This window comes from Dromiciops gliroides, chromosome 1, assembly GCF_019393635.1.
Source record: "Dromiciops gliroides isolate mDroGli1 chromosome 1, mDroGli1.pri, whole genome shotgun sequence".
In the NCBI taxonomy this organism is placed as follows: domain Eukaryota; kingdom Metazoa; phylum Chordata; class Mammalia; order Microbiotheria; family Microbiotheriidae; genus Dromiciops; species Dromiciops gliroides.
The window spans coordinates 727,395,232-727,416,744 of NC_057861.1; the positions used below are offsets into that span (position 1 = coordinate 727,395,232).

The 21,513-nt window shown below is 37.1% G+C and overlaps 1 protein-coding gene across 16 annotated transcripts in view; it reads left to right on the plus strand.

Annotated features, from left to right (window-relative positions):
* The window catches only part of FOXP1 (forkhead box P1), a 691,415-nt gene that overhangs the window by 642,859 nt on the left and 27,043 nt on the right, over positions 1-21,513 (plus strand). For all 16 annotated transcript variants that reach the window (XM_043986904.1, XM_043986912.1, XM_043986933.1 and 13 more), the window contains 2 exons: positions 1,146-1,233; positions 14,095-14,178. In XM_043986904.1, coding sequence (XP_043842839.1) covers positions 1,146-1,233; positions 14,095-14,178 — 172 coding nt within the window. The remainder of the gene's footprint in view (positions 1-1,145; positions 1,234-14,094; positions 14,179-21,513) is intronic.

Sequence of the window (21,513 nt, forward strand, 5' to 3'; positions counted from 1 at the left end):
TCAATGCAGGTCAGCAACTTCTTTGTAATTTATAGTCAGAAATTGTCTGGAACACTGAGAGAGCATTAAGTGACTTGCCCTGGGTCACACAGCCACTGTGTAACGAGGAGAAGCCTTCTTACCTTCTCTGTCTGTTACAGTAGACATACAAATAACTCGTTTTAAGATACACCTTTCATTATCCATAATGATGAGGCAATGGGGTAGTGTTGATATATGGAATGCACCTATAATTCACAAATTTTATTTTAGCCGCTAATTTCAATCTTCTTTGCCAAACCTTATGTCAAAGCCACTGCTGACAGTAAAAATGAGCTAATTCGAGTTTTGCTTTGTTACTTTTTCTCTGCTGGAGGTTCTAATGAATAGGGAAATGGCCAGGAAGGAGGTAGGTATAATCAGAGAAGTAGCCACATGAGGCCCAGATATCCTTAACCTGGCTAACCAGCCCCTGAATAATTAAGATTAGACTACACTCATGTATGAAAATGCCGAAATGAACTAGGTCCCAGGAGATGTGCTAATTTTCTGTTTGATTTATTTTTCATTTTTGTTTTGTTTTTTCCCTAAATCATATTTTGTTTTTCTTTAATAGTATCATTTTTTGCATATGTTCATTCATGTTTCATATACCATGTGTTTAATATATATTTCCCATTCCTAAGAAAATTTTTCTTTCTATTCACTTTCATATGTTAAAATGCCTACATAATTAAAATGTGACCCCTTAATTCTATAAGACTGTTCCTCAGAGGCAAATTTATATAACTGGTCTCCCATATACAATTAATCTGCATTTTTGTTCTTTTTTTTTTCTTTTACTCTAGCCTAGAGTACACCTAATGAGCACCTAAGTAGGCTTGAAGTGTGGCCCCTACTTGCTCCTTAATTTTCCTTTCAACAGGGTAAATGGCAGACACATGCTCAGTAGGATTTTTCTTCCAAGGAAGTTTCTATCAAAGAGTTGTAACACACTAAACTAGATAACTGAAGTCATCAGTGGTGATCACCAGCAGGGCATGCCATGCACCAATAAAGGGATCGGTGCATGTGCCAGAAAATCAACAGTCTGATTACGCATCCTCCTAATGATTTTCCTTTCTGTTTGTCCATTTCACTTACTGATTTTCTATGTATTGTTGCAGACATCTCAACAATGAGCATGCGCTGGACGATAGAAGCACAGCTCAATGTAGAGTACAGATGCAGGTTGTTCAACAGTTAGAGCTCCAGGTAAAAGAACATTTATTTTAATATTACCTCAATATTAATCAAATTCCAAATCTTTACAGTGCTGTAATGAGTTCTGTTCCACTCATCAGAAATGAAACAGGAGATTTCAAAACCTCTTTATTGTGATTTTTAAAACCCTTGAGAAAATTTAGTTTCATTTCTATTTTTTAAAGTGCAATATTCATTTTAAGTATATTTATATGTTATGCAACCATCTCTCAATTATCCATTTTCTGGATTATCTGTGGTCACTCAAAAGCTCCTCTTCTCCCACTGATTCTCCCAACTGCCTACAACAGGCCTGATCTGGGAAGAAATGGGAGCTTGGGAATAGTTGTGTGTGTGTGTGTGTGTGTGTGTGTGTGTGTGTGTGTGCGCGCGTGTGCACGCGTGCGCACACACTGGCATGTGTGTAGGCAAGAGGTTAGCAGAGGAGGGGAAATTAAAACAATGTTGTACATTATATAGTTACCAGCAGCCATCGAAAAACCTATTTTGTATGCAAGACAGCAGTGTGGAGATATATGGAAAGCCCTGGGCTAAGTACAGAAGATAATTACATTTGGAATTTTACTGAGTTAAGTCATTTACAGCTTCAAATAGTTGCAGAGAAAAATCAGCAAAAAAACACACTTAAACTTTTTTTTGTTGTGACTCTTCAAGACAGAAAGGAATTTTTTAAAATGGTTATCAGCTCATCTTACAGTGACTATCTTGGCTTAAGTATTTACCAAATTTCAATGTTTTCTGAGCCAGTTAAGATTGTAACATCACTCAGAGCACCGTCTAAACTTCATGCAGTATCAGGTTTATTCAAACTAAAGGCCCAATAGTAAAATATCAAAAATCTTTAGTGAAATGTTATTCTAATACATTTCCTGACTGTAAAAACAAAACAAAACAAAACTCAGATTTGTTGGGAGATTGAAATGAACAAATTGTCTTTCACCAGCTTATGCTGATACAGTTTAATTAAAGCAACTTGGATTTTTATAAGAATGGGACTGGGTTTTTTTCCATTTTTAATAGAAATACTACTTGTCTGCTCTTGATTTTAGTGTTTATTACTTCATAATTATCCCATATTTAGTTAATAATATGGATTAGTTGATACTTGGCTCATACTTCAATTGGTATACAGATTTGTTATGGTTCACAGAATCATTCCATATCACCAACATTCTTTCTCTCTTCCTTCCTTCCTTCCTTCCTTCCTTCCTTCCTTCCTTCCTTCCTTCCTTCCTTCCTTCCTTCCTTCCTTCCTTCCTTCCTTCCTTCCTTCCTTCCTTCCTTCCTTCCTTCCTTCCTTCCTTCCTTCCTTCCTTCCTTCCTTCCTCCCTTCCTCCCTTCCTTCCTCCCTCCCTCCTTCCCTCCCCTCCCCTCCCCTCCCCTCCCCTTCCCTCCCCTCCCCTTCCCTCTTCCCTCTCCTCCCCCTTCCCTTCCCTATACTTCAATGGTTTGTGGATTGTCCTGTTTATTGCTGCTCTGTTTCCCCCAACCCTTTTGATTAGTTACCATTTAATCAATTTTAAATAGAATAGGTAGAAGACAGGAGGTACAACAGTATTTATTAGGAGGTCATTTTTGTTATTTGTTAGAAGTCCTGATTTAGAATAGACAGTGAAGAGCTAAAGCTATTGGCGAAAATTGAGGAATTGGGGATTATGTTAAGATTTCATTTACTTATATTATTGTCTTCATTGTTCCTCAGCAAGAACTTCTAGTCATTCCATCAAAAAACATTTATTAAGCAGCTAATATTTGCTAGGCACTGTGTTAAGTGCTAGAGATACAAAGAAAAGCAAAAGACAGTCTCTGCTGAAAAGCAGCTTCCCATCTAATGAGAGAGGCAACATGAAAACATCTATATACAAACAAGATATGGAAAGATATGGATTGATTGACTAACTAGAGCTAATCAAGAGGGAAAGCAGTAGCATTAGCTGAATAAGGCTTCTTGTGGAAGGCAGAATTTAAGTAAGATGTGAACAAAGCCTGTGAAGCTAGGAGCCTGCAGTGAAGATGGAAAGAATTCTAGGCCTGGAGGACAGTAGTGACCATAGTGATTTTACAGATAGAAACTTTTGCCAACCTGATGCTTTGATTTCCATGTGGCCATTAAATCATCATATATTTTGTAATGTTTCAAAAGAACTGTCTTTCATTATTATTTAAACTAAAAGGACTTTTTTACATTTCCAAAAGAAATAGGGACTAATCCTAATGAGCTCAATTTCTTTAGAAAATGAAAATTTGGGAAATCCTTATATGAATGTGAGCCATTCTGCATCATATGGTTATGTCAAGTAGATCAGAAAAGGAAACCATGGTATTAATAGGAACAGCTTTCTTAATTTACTGTTGCAAGTGGAATAAGGTGCCCTGGCTGCTCTGACTTCTCATCCATTCATTACTAATCTTCTGAACATTATCATCTCTCTCTTTGCTTCCCCCAACTGTTATCTCCCTTCCACCCTCTCAGGGCTGCCATGTTTTGTACTAAGAACTAGGAAGCATGCCTAGCCATTATGACTGCTGGCACCCCTCTTTAGCAACTCCATGTGACGCTAAAAGCTTTCACGTATTGACGACTTCTGACTACTTCATTCTGAGCTGTTAGGAGAAGTGAAGAGAGTCATGGTAAATGAAATGCATTTTCTGGATTCATGTATTTTGCCTATCTCTGCTAACACAAAAGAGATGAAGAAAAGAGAAGGCCTGGAATTAGTTTAACAATTGACCAAAGCAGTTAGGACAAGAAAAGTGGAGTAGATACCACAACCAATAGCTTTGTAATAACAATGGGTGATTCACAAATGGTAGTGAATGGTATGGTTTTACTGGGCTTTTTGTAACACTGGTGAACCTTCCAAAAAGGTACATTCAGATGACAGGAGAAGAAACTAAGAAATGGAGATTCTATGGTAACCCATTGGATAAATAGTTCCTTTAGCTCTCAGACTTTGTATCTAGACAAAAAATAAAAAAGTTTTGCCTAGTCTAGGTTCTTTCACAATTTAAGGACGTTTATCATTTAATGAAAGTCATTTCACCTTTCTAGGGCTCAATTTTTTCATTGATCTTCTTCTGAGTTCCTATTCCAGAGCCTCATTGTGGCCTAAAGTCTATGTCAAGGTATGTCAGGCTCTCCTAAGCTAGAATATCTCAGGGTATGGCCTGGAAATGGGCTGATCCCTTGTTATCCAAGTCCAGTCTAGGTGAATGCACAGGAGTTCTTCACCAGTCTGGCCAGAAAGTGGTGAATTTCTTGTTCCAGCAACTCCTGAAAACGGTCTCTCTACCACCCCTACTGCCTACCCCAAAGATGAAATTACAGATTCATGATTTATGATCACCAAATAAAGGTGGTGGAGTAGGTGATCTACTGGCCTTTCCAGACTGAAAGTTTTATGACTCTGTAAGAGAAAGGCACATTTAGGAAGCTAGCAGGTGGGAAGTATTAAGAATATTTTGCTATGTAGAAAAGCATGAAAGGAAATAGCCACAGATATTAAATTGAGGATCCCATGATTTTAGACTGGTTAATGCTTTTTAAAGGGATTTATCAGTCAATAAGCAATTAATAAGAGATATAAAGTGCCAACTATCTTCCAGGCACTGTGTATATGTTGTATAAGTACTATATAGATAGATAGATTAGATAGATAGATAGATAAAATAGATTAGATTAGATAGATAAGATAGATAGATAGAATTTCCTCATCTATATAGCATAGAAGACATAAATTCAGCACATAGGACATATTTCAGGGCTGATCTACCTTCCTTTTAGCCTCAGTTGATTGTGCCTTTTCTCTAAGAATTACTTCTTTTTTGGTGTGAGTTATTTCATTCTCATACTAATAAGTGATTACATCTTCATCAAAGCCTTTAACAGTGAATCTATTTAAAGAACATGTAGATTTTCCAAAGTGACTTGCCACTACTGTTATTATTTAAGGTCATCCTTTTCATTCATGGCCTATTACCTCCATTTTTCACAAGAGTAGAGACCAGATATGGAAAGTAGAAGGCATGAATTAAAAAAACTCAAAGAAAAAGTTAGAAAACACTAGGTAGTCTGAAGTTTTTCCCCTCCCCTTCTCCCACATTGTTGAGCAGAAGTTTATAGGTTGGGATGAAGGAATGGGAAACAATGCTAAGTACTTAGCTAAGTCAGGGTTGTCAGAGTTGGAAACTGTAGAAACCTTTTGCTTTATTTACCAACTGCATTGGAAGTTGTTGGACAAGAAAAGAATAGAAGGATTCAGTTCCTCGAGGACTTCATTGAGTAATGAATTGTCAGTGGTGTGGCATTGGGATCTAGGTAGTTGCAAAAACTGTTTTGACCAGATTTTGTATTTCTCTGTTTGTATTCCCTTCTTTAATGTCTGATAGTCAGATGTATTGCTGTGTCCCAAGGTTGGCTTCACACTGCAAATGTAGACTCTTATAAAAATAAAAGCTTCTGCAAGAGCAAGATAAAATTAACTTGAATTATCAGAATTTGAAAAATTCTTATGTGTCCTGAAATTTTCAAGGGAAGTAAATGGCACAGTCCTAAAAGGTTTGAATAATTGCATTAAGGAAGAAAGAGAAATCTGCAGGCAATATTTAGAAATATGGAGGCTTTTCTTGAGGGAATCCCTGACTTCTCCAGCACTGAAGGTTTCCATGTGATCAGGCACAGATCAGTTGGTGATTCTCAAACTCCCAGAGCAGGCAGTGACTACAGGCCATCTTGTCTGACCCAGACCTGAACAAGGATTTCTTCTACATGTTCCTTTCTGAAAGGAAGAATTTACCAGCTTTGAGGCAGCATATTTCCATCTATTCAGCCTAAAAGGCTTCTTCTCAACCTTTCACCATTGTTTCCATGTATGCCCTCTTGGTCTAATCCCTCTTCCAAATGACAATCCTTAAAATACTTTTAATATGGCTATTATCTTAAAAAAAATAAAAACATGGGATAATGGCACAAATTGATGGTCCTCTAGAAAGTCCATTTCCCTTGGCAAAGTCTCCTATACAAATTCAAATGACCTTCACTTGCTGTTTATAAAAATGGGCCAGTAGCTCTCCCTGCATATTATTAACCAACAATGCTAAGGTTTTGAGAGGAATAAAAATGGTGTCAGCAAAGACTACTTTGATTACTATTAGAGGAAAAGGAATATTAACTCTATTTAATAAATAAGACTTGAGAAATGGAAAATAAAGCTCAAAATCTGGTGGCATAGCTGTGTTTCCTGATTACTAATAATAGAGTTAGATAGCTAAGTGGGTCAGTGCTTAGAAGTGCTAGAGCAGGAGTCAGAAAAACTGAGTTCAAATCTAACCTCCAACACTTATTAGCTGAGTGACCCCAGGCAAATCACTTAACCTCTCTATATCTCATTTTTCTTGTTTGTAAAATGGGAATAGTAATAGCATCTTTATCACAGGATTGTTGTAAAGATCAAATGAGATAATATTTGTCAAGCTCTTTGCAAAAATTAAGGCACTTTATCATCATCATCATTGTGATTATTATTATTATTAATTAGATTTAATCTACGTCATGACCACATTGTCATCTTAAAATCATTTCTGAATCAGGTTATCAGCTTCTTCCACTTTTTTTGAAGGTCACACGCACATGCACATGCATACACGTACACATACATGCATGTTTAGTTCTCAACCGAGTCAGGCCCATGAGAGACACAGAGTCAAGGCCACATTATGCTTGATGACTGCTTGGTGAATAGAAAGAAAGAGAACCTCATGGTTTTAGCTTTTGATTTGGGTGAATGTGGAAGAGTTGATAAACTGATTTTAGTGGCAGCTTATGAAGGTACTATACAATATCTGCCACCCTCCCCATATCTTTGTATCCATGTTGATTAAATGGGTAACCTAGGGTCTTAGAGACTCAGTGTTCTATCCACTTTAAAGGGCCAAAAATAGACTTGTGGATAAGGCCTTCCTGACTACCTTGGCATTATGAATTGCAGGCTAGAGTGAAGTATCAGCAAGGAGAAAATGATACATGTTCTGATGGCAAAATGAGGCATTAAAATCATCACAAACCAATTACTGTACTTATTTTACATAAAATAACTTCTTCCTTAAACGATGCTGTTTGTAATCAAACCCATTTCTGACAATACCACTAATAGTATCCATTTTTAGACCTCTGTAACCCCATTTGGGGCAATGTTGATGAGAGCTTCCTCACATCAGTGGCCTGCCAAGCCCCTATGACTTCTTCTGAGTGATCTCCAATGAATGATGGGGAGGTGCTAATAGCGTCATGCCTTTACATTACAACTGCTTTCTGACCAAGGACCGGGGAGAGAAAGAGGGGGAAAATTCTTGGGATTTTTCACTCCCATGTCTTGCATTAAAAAGCAAGAGACTTTATTTTTCATAATTTAAAATGCCATCTAACTACATGAGCATTAGAATTCCTAGACTATGACTGAGTATTAGTGTGTGTCTGCTTTAAATGTCAAGAGAATCTTTAATAATAACATTTAAGGAATGTTAAGATGGTGACAGAATACAATAAAAGTAGGAAAAATTTTAGATTGGTGGGAAATGAATCCTGTGTTGTCCAATACCTGAGCATTAGAGGAGGGCTTATGGAAGTTATTTAAAACCATTCACTTTGGCTAATTGTTACTTTTATTAACTGGGTCAAAAATAAATGTTTGGCATATAGGCATTTTGACAAATGAATGCCCCTTTTATTTATTCCTGATTATATTGTTGCCCTAGATTTCTTGTCCTCGGAGACTTTTAATTACCTTCCTTGTATACATTATTCTTAAATGTATTACTGTATTTGTATATTCACAACAACTTTGAAAGCCAAAAAGTATATTATTTTTCACATGTGTTTTAATTCCCCAGAAAACAGAATAGTGTAGGTGAAATAATATTGGACTGGAAGTCAAGAGCAGGCTTGGGTTCAGATTGTCTAGAGACTATGTGAATAACCATGAGCAAGTCTCAACCTTGTTAAGCCTCTATTTCCCTTTCAAATGAAATTGGGCTTGATGTTCTGTGCTGTTTTCCAGGTCTAAAATTCTATAAAATAAAATAAGTGATCTTCTGCTTATAAAAACCCACGTTCACCTACTCTACTAATCCTGTACAGACAGAAATTTTCATTCATTTAAATGTAAAGTCTGTACCGCTCCCCCATAAGTGACACTGGCCAAATTGTCCTTAAAGTTCAGTCCTTATGACCATATACAAAATGACTTAGTTAAATGAGTCCAACCCAATATTTTACTTTTTTCTACTGAAAGAATGGGTTTTCCATTCCTGAGTTTTTGGCTTTGAAGATGGTGATAGAGCTCTCTCCTGAAAAGAAAGATGATCAGTATGGCCAGAACAATGCCAGCTTTTCTCCACTACTTAACTTAGTCAATACATCTGAAATCCACTTTTAAATCTTAGATGATAGAAGGGGGATGAACTGGCTAAGCCAAGGAAGAAAAGCTTTTACCAATGCTGAGGGCCCCCGAATAAATCAGAGCAGGCAGGAGAACTGATTCATGGGCCTGTTTTAAAATTGTAATATATTGCTCTTTCTGTTCCAACAGTATCACAATTACTTGTTCATGAAGTAGTTGAATAGTCTGCCATCTTAACCCGGCTTCCACCTTCATCTTCAATTATTTCCTAATGAGAAGGTGCCTGCTGTAATGATCAGTTTAACAATAGATTTTTATTAAGATTTCATTCTAGATATTGGTGATATAAAAATGATATGTCCCTCCCTTCACAGTGCTTATATTCTACCATAGGAATACAACATTTACACAAATAAGTGGAGGACAAAGAGAATTGAAAACAGAAAGTGCTAACATTTGTATGAGAGGAGCAAGAAAGGCTTTGAAGAGGAGGATAGCACCCACAGAAGACAGCATCTATGAGGCACAGCTGAATTAGTGAAACAGTTATTAATCCAGTCAGGAAAAATGTTTATTCTCTCTTGATGTAAATATCTGCTTGCTAATATTTATGTGTTATACAAATATTGGTAATATTATATAAGTATCTATATGTGTGTATATGTACATGTTTATATACACATATGCATTCACAAATATATTTATTTATGTATATATGTATATTTGTGTGTATATGACTTGCTAAATAAAATAAGAAATACAGCTATTCCTACCAAAACATGTCACCCTGATTGTAGCTCTGTCAATGTTCTTTTATTACCCTATGCTCAGTCTACTTTTGATTAGAAATGGGAAGACATTTAAATTATTTTGAAACACTGCCCCCCCCCCCCATGAAAGTCTACTAGGACAAGTGTATTATGTGTTCCTTGTATCTGTTACTCTCCTCTTTTCATAGGAATTTGTGTTTCAAAAGGTTCTCGAATATATTTACTAAAGAGCTGTTGTTCATATTCTCTTACTCTAGTGATTCTGAACATAGTAAAAGAATAGAAATGTTTAGTTTATTTAGTCATGGGGATCCAATGAGCTAAAAATACATGAAAATATTTTTAAAAAATTTTAAAGCATTTTTCAAATAGTGTGTGTGTGGACAAGTTACAGTATTGATATCATAGGTGGAGCTTATACCAATATTGTGCATTTGTAGTAATATTATCACCAACAATCAATAACTAATGCAAAAGTGGAACCTTGCAATATCAAAGAAGAGGAGAATCCATTTTCAAGTGTTTTAATTTACAGAGCACTTCCTTTGTAATAAGTTCTTGAGACAGGTCACAAATGCAGGTATCATCTCCATTCTACAGATGAAAAAGGGGGACTCCGAGATAGCAAGTTAATAGCTCTAAATTGCCAATAAGTGACTAGCTTTGGCCCTCTGACACTTCCCAGTGTTTTCCCCACTATGCCATGTTGATTTATCTTTTAAAACTTGAAAAGCATAAAAGAGATAAAGATGGCACTGATAATTAAAATTCAAGAACAAACTCCAGGAACATAAAGTAACTTTCATTTCAACCAACTTTATTGAATATTTTGTACCTCCCCCTCCGCAAAGCTCCCAGACATTGAGTATCCATTGACTTGAACTTTTTTTCTCTTGCCCAGAAGAAATATGGGGCAATACAATGATTAAAATATACCCAAAGAAGTGAAACTGGGATGAACCAATCTGCAAATGGAACAATCAATTCAATTCCATTTCAATTCACTAAACATACAATAAGTATCTGCCATGTACAAGGAACTGTATTAAACACTGGGAGTACAAAAAGTGGAAAAAGATAGTCCCTGCTCTCAAGGAGCTTACAATCTAATGGGGGAGACAACACTGAAATAACTCTCTAGAAAGCAAGCTATATACAGAATAAGTAAGAAATAATTGAGAAAGGGAAAGTACCAAAATCAAGAATTGTTAAGGAAAGCCAACCATTTTCTTGACACCAAGGGAATCTGTTCCCTATGAGACAGGTACAGGAATATTAACAGAGCTCTCCAGCAATCTCTGTACATGGGGCAGTGGTTGATTGAAATGTCACTGTGACTTGTGGTATAGACTCACTGGGGATGCTGAGAAAGGGAATTAAATACTCCCCAGTATGAGGTCCCTTCTACTTTTTGCCCCTCATGACCTTAATAAGAATGGGTAGAGAAGGAAGCACTTTCAAGCCAATGTAGTTTGCACCCTCTAAATTTTCCATCCTGGAACAAAAACCCAGTCACCTACCTAATTACAGCTTTGGTTTTGAATATGGACCTAAACAATAGCAATACATTTTCTCTTAGCCTTGTTTTATCACTTTTCAACCATGAGTCCAAGACTAATGTGGTCTAACTGTAATCAGAATAGGAAGTGTTACTAAAAAAATTTATTTAATTGCCTACCATTTTCACTCGGGATATAAAGCCAAGATGTAAAATAGTCCCTATCTTTAAGGTGCTTATATTCTACTGATGGGATTCAACATGTACCAAGTCAGAAAGTCTTTATTAAGCACTTACTGTATGCCAGGCATTGTGCATACAGAGAAAGGCAAAAATAGTTCTTGCTTTCAAGTAGTTTACAGTCTAATGGGAGGGATAATATACAAACAATTATGTACAAACAACATGTATACAGGATAATTTGGAGGTAATAGTAGAGGAATGGCATCCCTAGGGGACTGGTAAATGTTGCTTTCAGAAATTGGCATTTTAGCTGAAACTTGAAAGAAAGCCAGAGACTTTTATCAATTAAGGTAGAAGTACCATTCAGTCCCCCCAGCTTTTAATTTAAAATTCTGGGTCCCTCTTTAGTAACTATGAGAGACAGTATGATGCAGCAGATAAAGACTTGGCTTTAAAGGCAGGAACTCCCATGTTCAAATTGCCCTCAGACACATACTGACTGACAAGTCACTTACCTCTTATTGCCCTAGATAACTCTCTAAGACTTTCAGTTACCCAAAGGGTACTCACCTCCATCGATAGAGGGAGTTTCCTCATTTAAGACTCCTTATAACACTGAAATCACATATCTGGGTCCTATTCCTATCCCCTTCTAGTAGTTATTGCTTTTTAACAGTCTTCATTTTTTTTTTGGGGGGGGGCAATGAGGGTGAAGTGACTTGCCCAGGGTCACACAGCTAGTAAGTGTGTTAAGTGTCTGAGGATGGATTTGAACTCGGGTCCTCCTGAATCCAGGGCTGGTGCTTTATCCACTGTACCACCTAGCTGCCCAACAGTCTTCATTTTTAATATTTATTTTTTAATTTTGGTGAGGCAGTTGGGGTTAAGTGACTTGCCCAGGGTCACACAACTGGTAAGTGTGTTAAGTGTCTGAGGCCGGATTTGAACTCAGGTCCTCCTGAATCCAGGGCCGGTGCTGCCCCGGGGCAGCTAGGGAGCAAAGTGGATAGAGCACCAGCCCTGGATTCAGGAGGACCTGAGTTCAAATCCAGCCTCAGACACTTAACACACCAGCTATGTGACCCTGGGCAAGTCACTTAACCGCAACTGCCTCACCCCCCCCCCAAAAAAAAGAGTGTGTGTGTGTGTGTGTGTGTGTGTGTGTGTGTGTGTGTGTGTGTGTGTGTGTGTGTATTATAGCTAGGTGGCACAGTGAATAAAGCACCAGCCCTGGATTCAGGAGGACCTGAGTTCAAATCCAGCCTTAGACACTTGACATTTACTAGTTGTGTGACCCTGGGCAAGTCACTTAATGCTCATTGCCCCGAGGGGGAGGGGAAAGAAAATATATTTTTTTTCTTCAGTATTGTAGATAAACTCAATTTCCTAGGTGCTTATTTCTCATTATTTCTCACTTAATAACCAATGTGTAGGCTTAAGTAAACCTAGCTATTTTGAAACATTTATGGCCCAAATCTAGAGAAAGTTACATATAAAACAAGGTCCTCCTGCAGAAAGACCTTCATTCCTGACATTTTAATTGTTCTCGCTGAATCACTGTTGGAAACCTCACATTCCTTTAGTGTTATGTATTGTGAACATCTTTTCGTTTGGCTGTTCAATAACTTGCATGAGTGACAAAACGTTGTTCCTAATATGGTAACATTTTCATTTCCTGTTTGTTGAAAGATAAATGCTAAGGCTCTAAGGCTTTTTTTTTTTTTATTTCTCCCTGAACTATGAGGAAAAACAATCTAATGTGATATGGCTTGGAATGGACCAACTGGTTAGGATAAAATAAGATAAAACCCTCTTCTACTCCCTTTGGCTTCTGGACCCATCTTAAAGAGAATAACTTCATTTAAAAATCTCATTCTTAATTGATTTTAAATGATTAGGTTTAATTATATAACAGGACAGAAATCCATCATTTAAAGACTGAGGCCCCATCTAGCCTTGAAAGATTTCTTCCCCTCCTAGACCAAGTAGCACTAGAATGAATGACTTCTTTTTTCAAAATAAATCAGTAAGTTGGCTTTTTCCCCCACCATTTCCATAGGGAAGGCTCTTTACCTTTCCCTCAATTATTCCTTTATCAAGTATTATTTCCTCATTCATTCCTTTACCAAGTACTTTTTGAGGTACTTTATTTTCTCTCTTGCAAAAAAGTACCTTAACATTGTCCCCAGCTTTTTCCCATATATTTCCCGGGCCTAGGAAAATATTTTAGGAGCAAATCTGCCCCCAAGACCTGTTCTTAGGTGAGGAGAGGAAAATCATTCAACAAATATTTAGTGAGCTCCAACTATTTGCAGAGAACCAAAAAAATTCCTTTTCTTTTAGGAGAAAATTACATCCTGACTAGATGAACATAGATGAGGGGCTTGGAATTTTGACAAAATGAGCTGCTTCCAACTTCATTCCAAAGGGAGACCCACTATTCTATGTGCTCTTGGTAGTCTTAGTGCAGTTTTCTTAGAGCAGAAAACATTTGCCCTCACACTCTATGAATATCCCAGTTTTCCACTGCTCTTTTAGGATGTGTGTAACAAATTTGAGGTTAATTTTGCATAAACTGTGTTCATTTGTCTGGGTGTATGTGTCTGTGTGTCTGTATTTTACTGTTGCAACAAAGAATTTATGAGATTTAGCTGCATAACTCATTTTCTTTTGGCTTCTCCCTGAGTAGGACTGGTTAATAGACATGATTCACTGTTGTCTTCTAGCTGTCAGAGCTACAATGAACCCCTTGGTGCCAGCAGGTCTAGAGCACCCCAGTTAAGAGCCTTATGCATTTTGTATTGAGAAATACACCGGGCATCACCAATGCGTTTTAGTTTGGCAATAGGCAGATAGATTTCAAAACAATTAAGCAATAAAAACTGTTTGGTCATGTGCTGTGGTGCCAACAGTTTAATTAGAAATAAGCATCATTTGGGATGTTAAAGTTGTAATGTATTTTATTGATAAAAATAATAGCATGCCTTGTCTACCCTCTCTCTAGCTTGCAAAAGACAAAGAGCGCCTACAAGCGATGATGACCCACCTCCACGTGAAATCAACTGAACCCAAAGCCACCCCTCAGCCTGTAAGTACCAGTATGTGGGATGATAACCTCAGAACCTCCATTGGTGGTCTCTGCTGTCTGCCCAACAGGAAGCATGTTCCACTTTAGAAAAGTGTCAAAGAAAGAAAGAAATTGCCTCCTTTAATCACATCACATAGACTAGTAGATGTTAACTTGGGTGGACTTTGAGGAATTCATCATTTCTTACCCTCCCCTTCTCTCATGAAGACAATTTTTTCATTCGTTCACCAAGCATCTTACTGTTCTACTATGTTCTGAAGCACTGCGTTAGGTGCTAAGGATACAAAGACAAAAATAATAATTCTTAATGAGGAGGATGAGGAGAGTAAAGTAATCATATTTACTTACTTTACAAAATATCTACAAATATAGAGCATCATGGAACAGTGGAAACAACACTGACCCTGGAGTCAAAGTGCCTCAATCCCATCCCATATCTGACTGTTTGACCTTGGGCAAATTGCTTAATTTCTTTCAGCCTTAATTTCTTCATCTTTAAAATGGAGGTCAAATTAGATGAATTCCAAGGTCCCCTGCAGCTTCCATCTATGATTCTCTGAGCCTGCAAGACCATCTCTGTAGTAGGCAGAGGGCCCTTGTATCTAGGGACCTCAGTTAACTCTTATGTAGGATGTGGCATTTGACCCTAGCCTCATTGAAAACTGTAGCTTCTGAGAGTAGGTGATGAGAAAGAGAATTCATTCCAGGAATAGGGGACAGTCTTAGTAAGGGAATTAAACTTAAAGAGACTTCAAAGTGATCAGCTTCCATGTAGAAGCAGATAATTTTAAAGAAAATCCCATTGTCTTCTAAGCATATGTAGTTGACTTGAATCCAGAATGACATTATCTTAACAAAAAGGGTCTTTCTTGGGCCTCATCTTATACTATAAATTGTTACTTTAATGGTTGTTCTTCCCAAATTTGTATATTTCTTTAAGATTTCCTGGTAGTTTTAACTGATTATTCAAAATGGAGAGAGTGCTTTGGTTCTTGATTTTAAGATTTGTCAGATTTAAAGGTACACTGCCTTTATTTGATTTTTGCCTTGAGTCACTGTGTGAAAATTAATTGAGCGTTGACAATCTATAGTTAGTACTAGCAATTTTAATCAATATGCAATGATGCAGCATAATGGCAAAGTATTGGTTTATCTGTTTTGACTGATTTTTTTCTATAAATAAAGCAAACACACACCCATATATGTATGATTTATGGTGATAGAAATAAAACGGAGTCAGACTATTAACCCAGCAAATATGGTAGCCTGCCAAGATGCAGTTGGCAGACAAAATTAATGTCTGAAACAGAACACATTACAGAGATATAGAACATAAAATCATTAAACACTCCGCACATCCATTTTTACTAGAAAAGAATTCTCCATTTCCATGTATTCTATTATAAATGGCTGCAACAGTGATGCGTAGGCTCCTAGAAAACAGCTCCCCAACTTTCCATAACTAGGGAATCAAGAGTCAACCCTCTTGGTCACACAACTTCTTTTAAGAAGGGCCCTGGGAATAACATGAACCCAGTGAAGCAAATTCATTAAACCCTTGAAATGACTTGGGTGACCTATTGTCAGAAGAGTTCAACCAGTCACAAAGGAAACTTCTTGCCAGGAAACTATCTGAAAATCTTCAAATCATTCTAGCCGGCAGGTGAATGCTTCCTTCTGTGATGGGCTTGTGTATATAGACTTGGCAACATGGAGGAGAGAATAAGATTTTGCTTCTATCTTTCCAGGTGGATTAAAAATTACAATGGTAGAATAATGCTTGGGTCTCAAAACACTGGGCACGGGGACCTTTCCAAGCATCAGTGCCTCCCCCACTCCAGGAAGAGGGATTTAAAAACTAGGGAGAAGTAATTGCAAGGAGTCACTTATTGCTCAACTAGTGATCAGTTGAGAATATTGGCAGGCAGCACCATATGCAAGCCTACTTTAATGAAATCGGCTACAAAAATACCAGTTGGTGTCGCCATGAAGACTAGTGGTAAGCCGCCAATAAACAGGGAATGGCAGCTGAAAAAAAAAAATGAACAGGGAAAGAAGGTTTGTCTTGATTGGTATTAAAAAAATGTTTTACATTCTAGAAAATTATAGCTTTGATGAGGACCTCCTACTAAATTTATTTTTAACTGCTCTATTGAAAATTCTGTACCACTAGTCAACATTATCTCTCAGTTGCTCAGCACAGTGTTTCTTTATTAAAAGAAATAGGCACGAATATTTTTGACTGAAAAATTAATAGCTTTTGAATTCATACACAGCAGGTTTTCTTTTGCAAAGAAGTCCAATATCGCTGCACAGCACTTCTATAACCATTTATTTAGAGTCCAAGTCAAGCCTTTGACAGCCGGAGCAGTGTTACAAGCCAACATAAAGAACTCCAAGATGTAAACCAACAATAGGCAGTCTGTGTGAGGTTTGCCATTGTCAAATACATAGATTGTTTGGATTAGTTTATGTAAATGTACTGTTGTATTACCCTTTGAAAAAAAAAAGATCACATTTGTATATGAAAAGTGGTTTCCTTCACAGGCAGCATTATAAATTCCTTATCCTTTAACTTACATGTTAGAAGTAAAAATTGGTGCCTGACAGGCCTATATTGTGTGACATTCTGTTGTTGGATTGAAACTGCCTTCTTTTCATTTATTGAAAAATAGAAAATTTTATTATAGATACCATCTTATAAATCAGAAATTATTAAAATATGTATAGCTGAAGCATCTGGAAATTAATTATAAAATGTAGAAGTATGGTATTTTGCATAAATTTTGTCTTCCTTGTGAAAAAAATACGTATGCCCTGCAAACTCCCAGTTCTTTGAACTTCATGGTTCTGGGGATATCTGGTGACCATGTCTGTTGGATGGAACTTTCATGAGTGGTTAATTTATTCCTCCCTAAATAATAGAATACTAGATGTAGGTCAGCATTAGTATCCTTATGTATGTCTCTTCATTTTAAACCATTCGTTATGAATGATTCAAACCCAGCAGAACATGTGGACTTTCATATTATGATTTATCCGGTGGCAGGATAGTTTACTAAAAATAGATTTTTTTTCCATTTCTAGCTAAAGGACTTTTATACTTATTTTTTCTTTCACTTGTCAGTAACTAGATGATAGAAAGTGTGACTATACTTTCCATTTTGAAAGGAATATAGTTTGCTCAACATTTGCTGTTCATCCTAGTCAGTTGTGCAGTAGTCCCTCATTTAGTTGCATCATATAAGGAGTCATAGAACTTTTAGATACTCTGAATAGCAGCAGATACTAGACTTCTTTTTGGTATTGCTCACTGAAGCAAGGTTACTGCCCTCTTTAGTAATTCCCTCCCCCTCCCCAAATCCAGTAACTTTAAATAACATTTTTTTACAAACTCAGTTTGTTCCTCAAGACCTTGGAAATGGAGCCAGGCTTTTTAAATCATTAGTGGGTTGAGTTGGCTTGTTAATTTTTAAAGTCAATTCAATTTGACTTTATCCCAAGAATTGTGGTAGATGCTTTGAGATACATAGACCAAACCAAAGCAGGCGCCCTGCTTTCTTGTGACCCACCGCAACTCCACCTCCACCTACCTGCTTATCTTTTTAAATTTCCCTAATTGAGAATAAAACTCTTCAATCCCCACACGTCTAGAAATAAGGCTTAAGATGAAAAATACACTTAAGAGTGTAATATGTTTATACTGATGTATGTGACTCATCTCAGAGTCTTTCATTAAGGCATGAGAGGACTTGGAGCACCTATAATTTCAAGAAAATGGAAAGAGGAAGGGGAGAAAAAGTAAGGCTGAAGGAAAAATGAAGCTAAGACCTTCTAAGAGGAGCTTCGTTAGTTGTCAAGCATTGCCCATGCATGGACGGACATTTGATGTTTTGCTAAGATATATAGCAATAGTTGTTGGGGCATGCAAAGTATTCTTTGGAAGATATTTTGTTGGTGCATGTGTGCACACAGTTAGAAGGAATTCTACTGCTTTGAGTCTTTCTGCTCCGATGCATTGAGAGCAAATCAAAACTGTTTCACTGGAGGTATTAATGTAGAGATAGCGTCATTTTATCCTGCATGTTTTGGGAAAGATTCATGTTTCAGATAGAGGTTGGGTTAGATGACATCCAAACTTCTTATGGAGATTCTGACTCAAAAATTCATGATATGATCAGATTTTTAAAAAAGTAATAAATATGGTTGATGTATGTTGGTCGAGAGACTCTGAATGTAGCTACACTTTCAGCCCAAATGAAGGAAACATAATTGCGTATGGTTGGGAGGCAGGCAACTCCCTCTTTACCCTATAGGTTTCATATTCCGTTCCTTCAAAGTAAATGCTGTAATCAATAGGGCATAATCTACTGAGGCATGTCCTTAGAGTGTTGTCCACAATACAAAACAGTTAACAACAACCCAATCATAGCTTCATTTGGGGTTGGTTTTTTTTTCAAATTATTTTTTTAAAGCAATAGACATTACTGTGTCAGGAAAACCATAAACGATCTTTTTAATGTTGGTTAAAGTTGCAATCTGCTTTGGAATATTACTTAAAATCAAAGAAAAACTCCCTATACAAGAGGAAAAAAATAGCATTCTTTTATACCAGTGGACAGGTAATTATGTGTACCTGGTAGTGCATCCATCTTTATGAAATTGACATAAAACATTACAGGGGCTTGGGCATTTTAAATGAAATGCACTGTTAGATATTCCCTTTTTATGTATTTTCTTTTTCTCAACCATAGCAATTAGGACTGTTTGGAAAGTGTTTTTAGCAACTGTAAAAACAAAGTATCCAAAAAGCCTTTTAACTGTTGAAGTAATGACTGAGCATTCTAGTTACTGTAACTATACTTTATAGTTTGAAAAATAATGTTATATGCAGCAATGAAAAGAGATTCTCAAATACGGCACACAAAAGCCGTTTTTATATACTGTTTTTCATTAAGTCCCACTCCTCAACTTAGGTTTCTTTGGTATCACTGCCAATAATAACACCTGCTAAATGATTACTCTTTGCCAGAACCAGCATCTAATATAGCAGTGTGGCCAAACAGAAAGAGTAAAGGAAGACACCATCTCTTGACAAAGCCTTAGGCCACCACCCACTGCACTGCCCTCCCCTCTGTGTGGGAACTCCCCTGCTGCCTTTAGAAACAATCTTTAAAGAAGAGTGATTAATGTCCAGACATGCTCAGCAGTTACAGCATCAGCTTTAGCTCTGATCTGACCAGCCGTACTGGTGGCAGACAAGCTGGTTCTCCAAACCAACCATGCTGGCCTCCTGTTCTGTACAATTAAGACACTTGGTATTTGGGTTTCAGCCTTGGCTTTTGTTCTTATAAGACATGAAATGAACACAAACAAAAATAAAACCGACTTCTTGTGGAGCCACTTCTGTCAAGGGGTCGCCTCGCTGTTTGTTTGTGCAAATTGTTGGTGACTCACACATCATCTTTAAAAGGGAAAGAAGGTTACTGTTGAGCAGTAAAGGTTAATAAAAAGTGTTAAGAAGGATTTTGAAGATTGCTTACGATCGTGATAGTTTGTAGAAATGCTCGATTAGTTAATGTTTTCTTACTTATTATTTAGCAGCTGACCTGCCAGGAGAGGAGGTCTGGTTCCCAATGTAAATAACTTTCTTAATACAAAGAAAATAAGAAAACTGGGAGTTTCTTCAGCCAATTGGCAGTGCCACCGATCTCTCAAAGTTTCGGGGAGGCTATCTTAAGCTGAAAGCACCACACGATGGAAAATGCAGCAAACAAAATATTAGGTGTTACCAACTTTTCTAAACATAGCAACTTCTTTTTTAAATAGAAAAGGAACACAATAAGAAAAAATCAGGTTTCCATCAGGAAAAGAAACCCTCCCAGTCCAATCCCTTCCTGCTCTTTGGCCCTGTGTAATTATCTTCTAAAACCTCAACTGCAATCAGAAACTGAGCACACACACACTTTCATTTCTAATTGATGATTATATTAAGATTTAATAGTTTACAATTAAGATGAATATTTCAAGATTACAACAAAACCAACACTATCCATAATTTGCGCTTATGTTCTAATTCCATAATTAATTTTTTGTCTACATTTTGTAGATACCCCTTAATTAAAAAAAAAGGAAGTTTGGGATGAAAATAGAGCCTGTTTCTAATCCCTCCCCACCCTCAGTATTCTCTTTCCTGTGACCTCAACCCTGTAAGATCATTCCCTCTTCAAGGCAAGTTGATAGTATCATCAAACAGAAGTGCCAGAGTAAAACTTGGGCAGCAACTGACAAGGTCGCCATTTCCTTCACTTGCTAGTCAGTCCACTTCACAGACAGTTATGGGAGAGGAAGTCCCCAATATTCTGGAGTCCCAGCCTTGTGTTCTTTTCCTCATAGACTGCAGTCATGTTTAATTTGGAAACTGGGCTCTTTTGGCAAATTAGCAATTAGAACAATTTTGTGGGAATATGTATATGTGTCATTAGTTTTCCTGCAAATTAATAGCAAGAGCAGAGGTCAGGCAGAAATTTTCCACTTGACTGCAGCTCCTCTGTTGAGATTTGGCACTTTGTTTTGGAACGGCCACAGCTGCTCCAAGCCACACTCTTCCTCTAGGAACTGTCTTTTAATTAGTTTACCTCATAGCCATTATTACAAATATTACTGCCTCCCCTCCTAGAAATAGAATTACTGTTTCTACAAAATATTCCAGTGACATCTTGCACCACTGCACATTGATGGTGGGGGTCATTTGAATGCAGCGTTTAATCATTAGATCACCTCTATAAGCATCTCCTAATTAGAGTCCTTACAATACAATTTTATCTGGTAATTAGCTGAGATTGGCTGCTTCCTCTGTAGCTTATTAGTAGCAGCCCAGCAGTGGGTGTGAATCACAGTGTCATTTGTCAAGCCTGTTAAAGTCCTCTCTTTGCTCTCCTCTTTTTCAGTATTTATTTCTAGTTGCTACCTGTCCTCCAAAGCCTGAAGAAATGTTACCTACTTTCAGTTCTTTCAGTAGAGAATACTGACCTTTATGGGATTTTTATTTTTTATTTTGCTCTTCTAGTAGAAGCAGAGCAAGTGTTAAGCTTTTTTCTAAAGTAAAATAGTTGAATGCCTTTTGAAATGGATGAAATGTTATCACTGTGACTTTTCCAAAGGAAGAAATCATTGACTGTCCTTATACACAGACACCTAAAATGCTTTGGGTTTGCCAGCAGTTATCAGATGTTTGAGTGGACTTTGAATTTGTGCAACAGACATAAAATTCAGTGGGTTTGATCTTTTTCTTTTTTTTTTCACTTATGAAATCTGAAAATGCTGATATGTTAT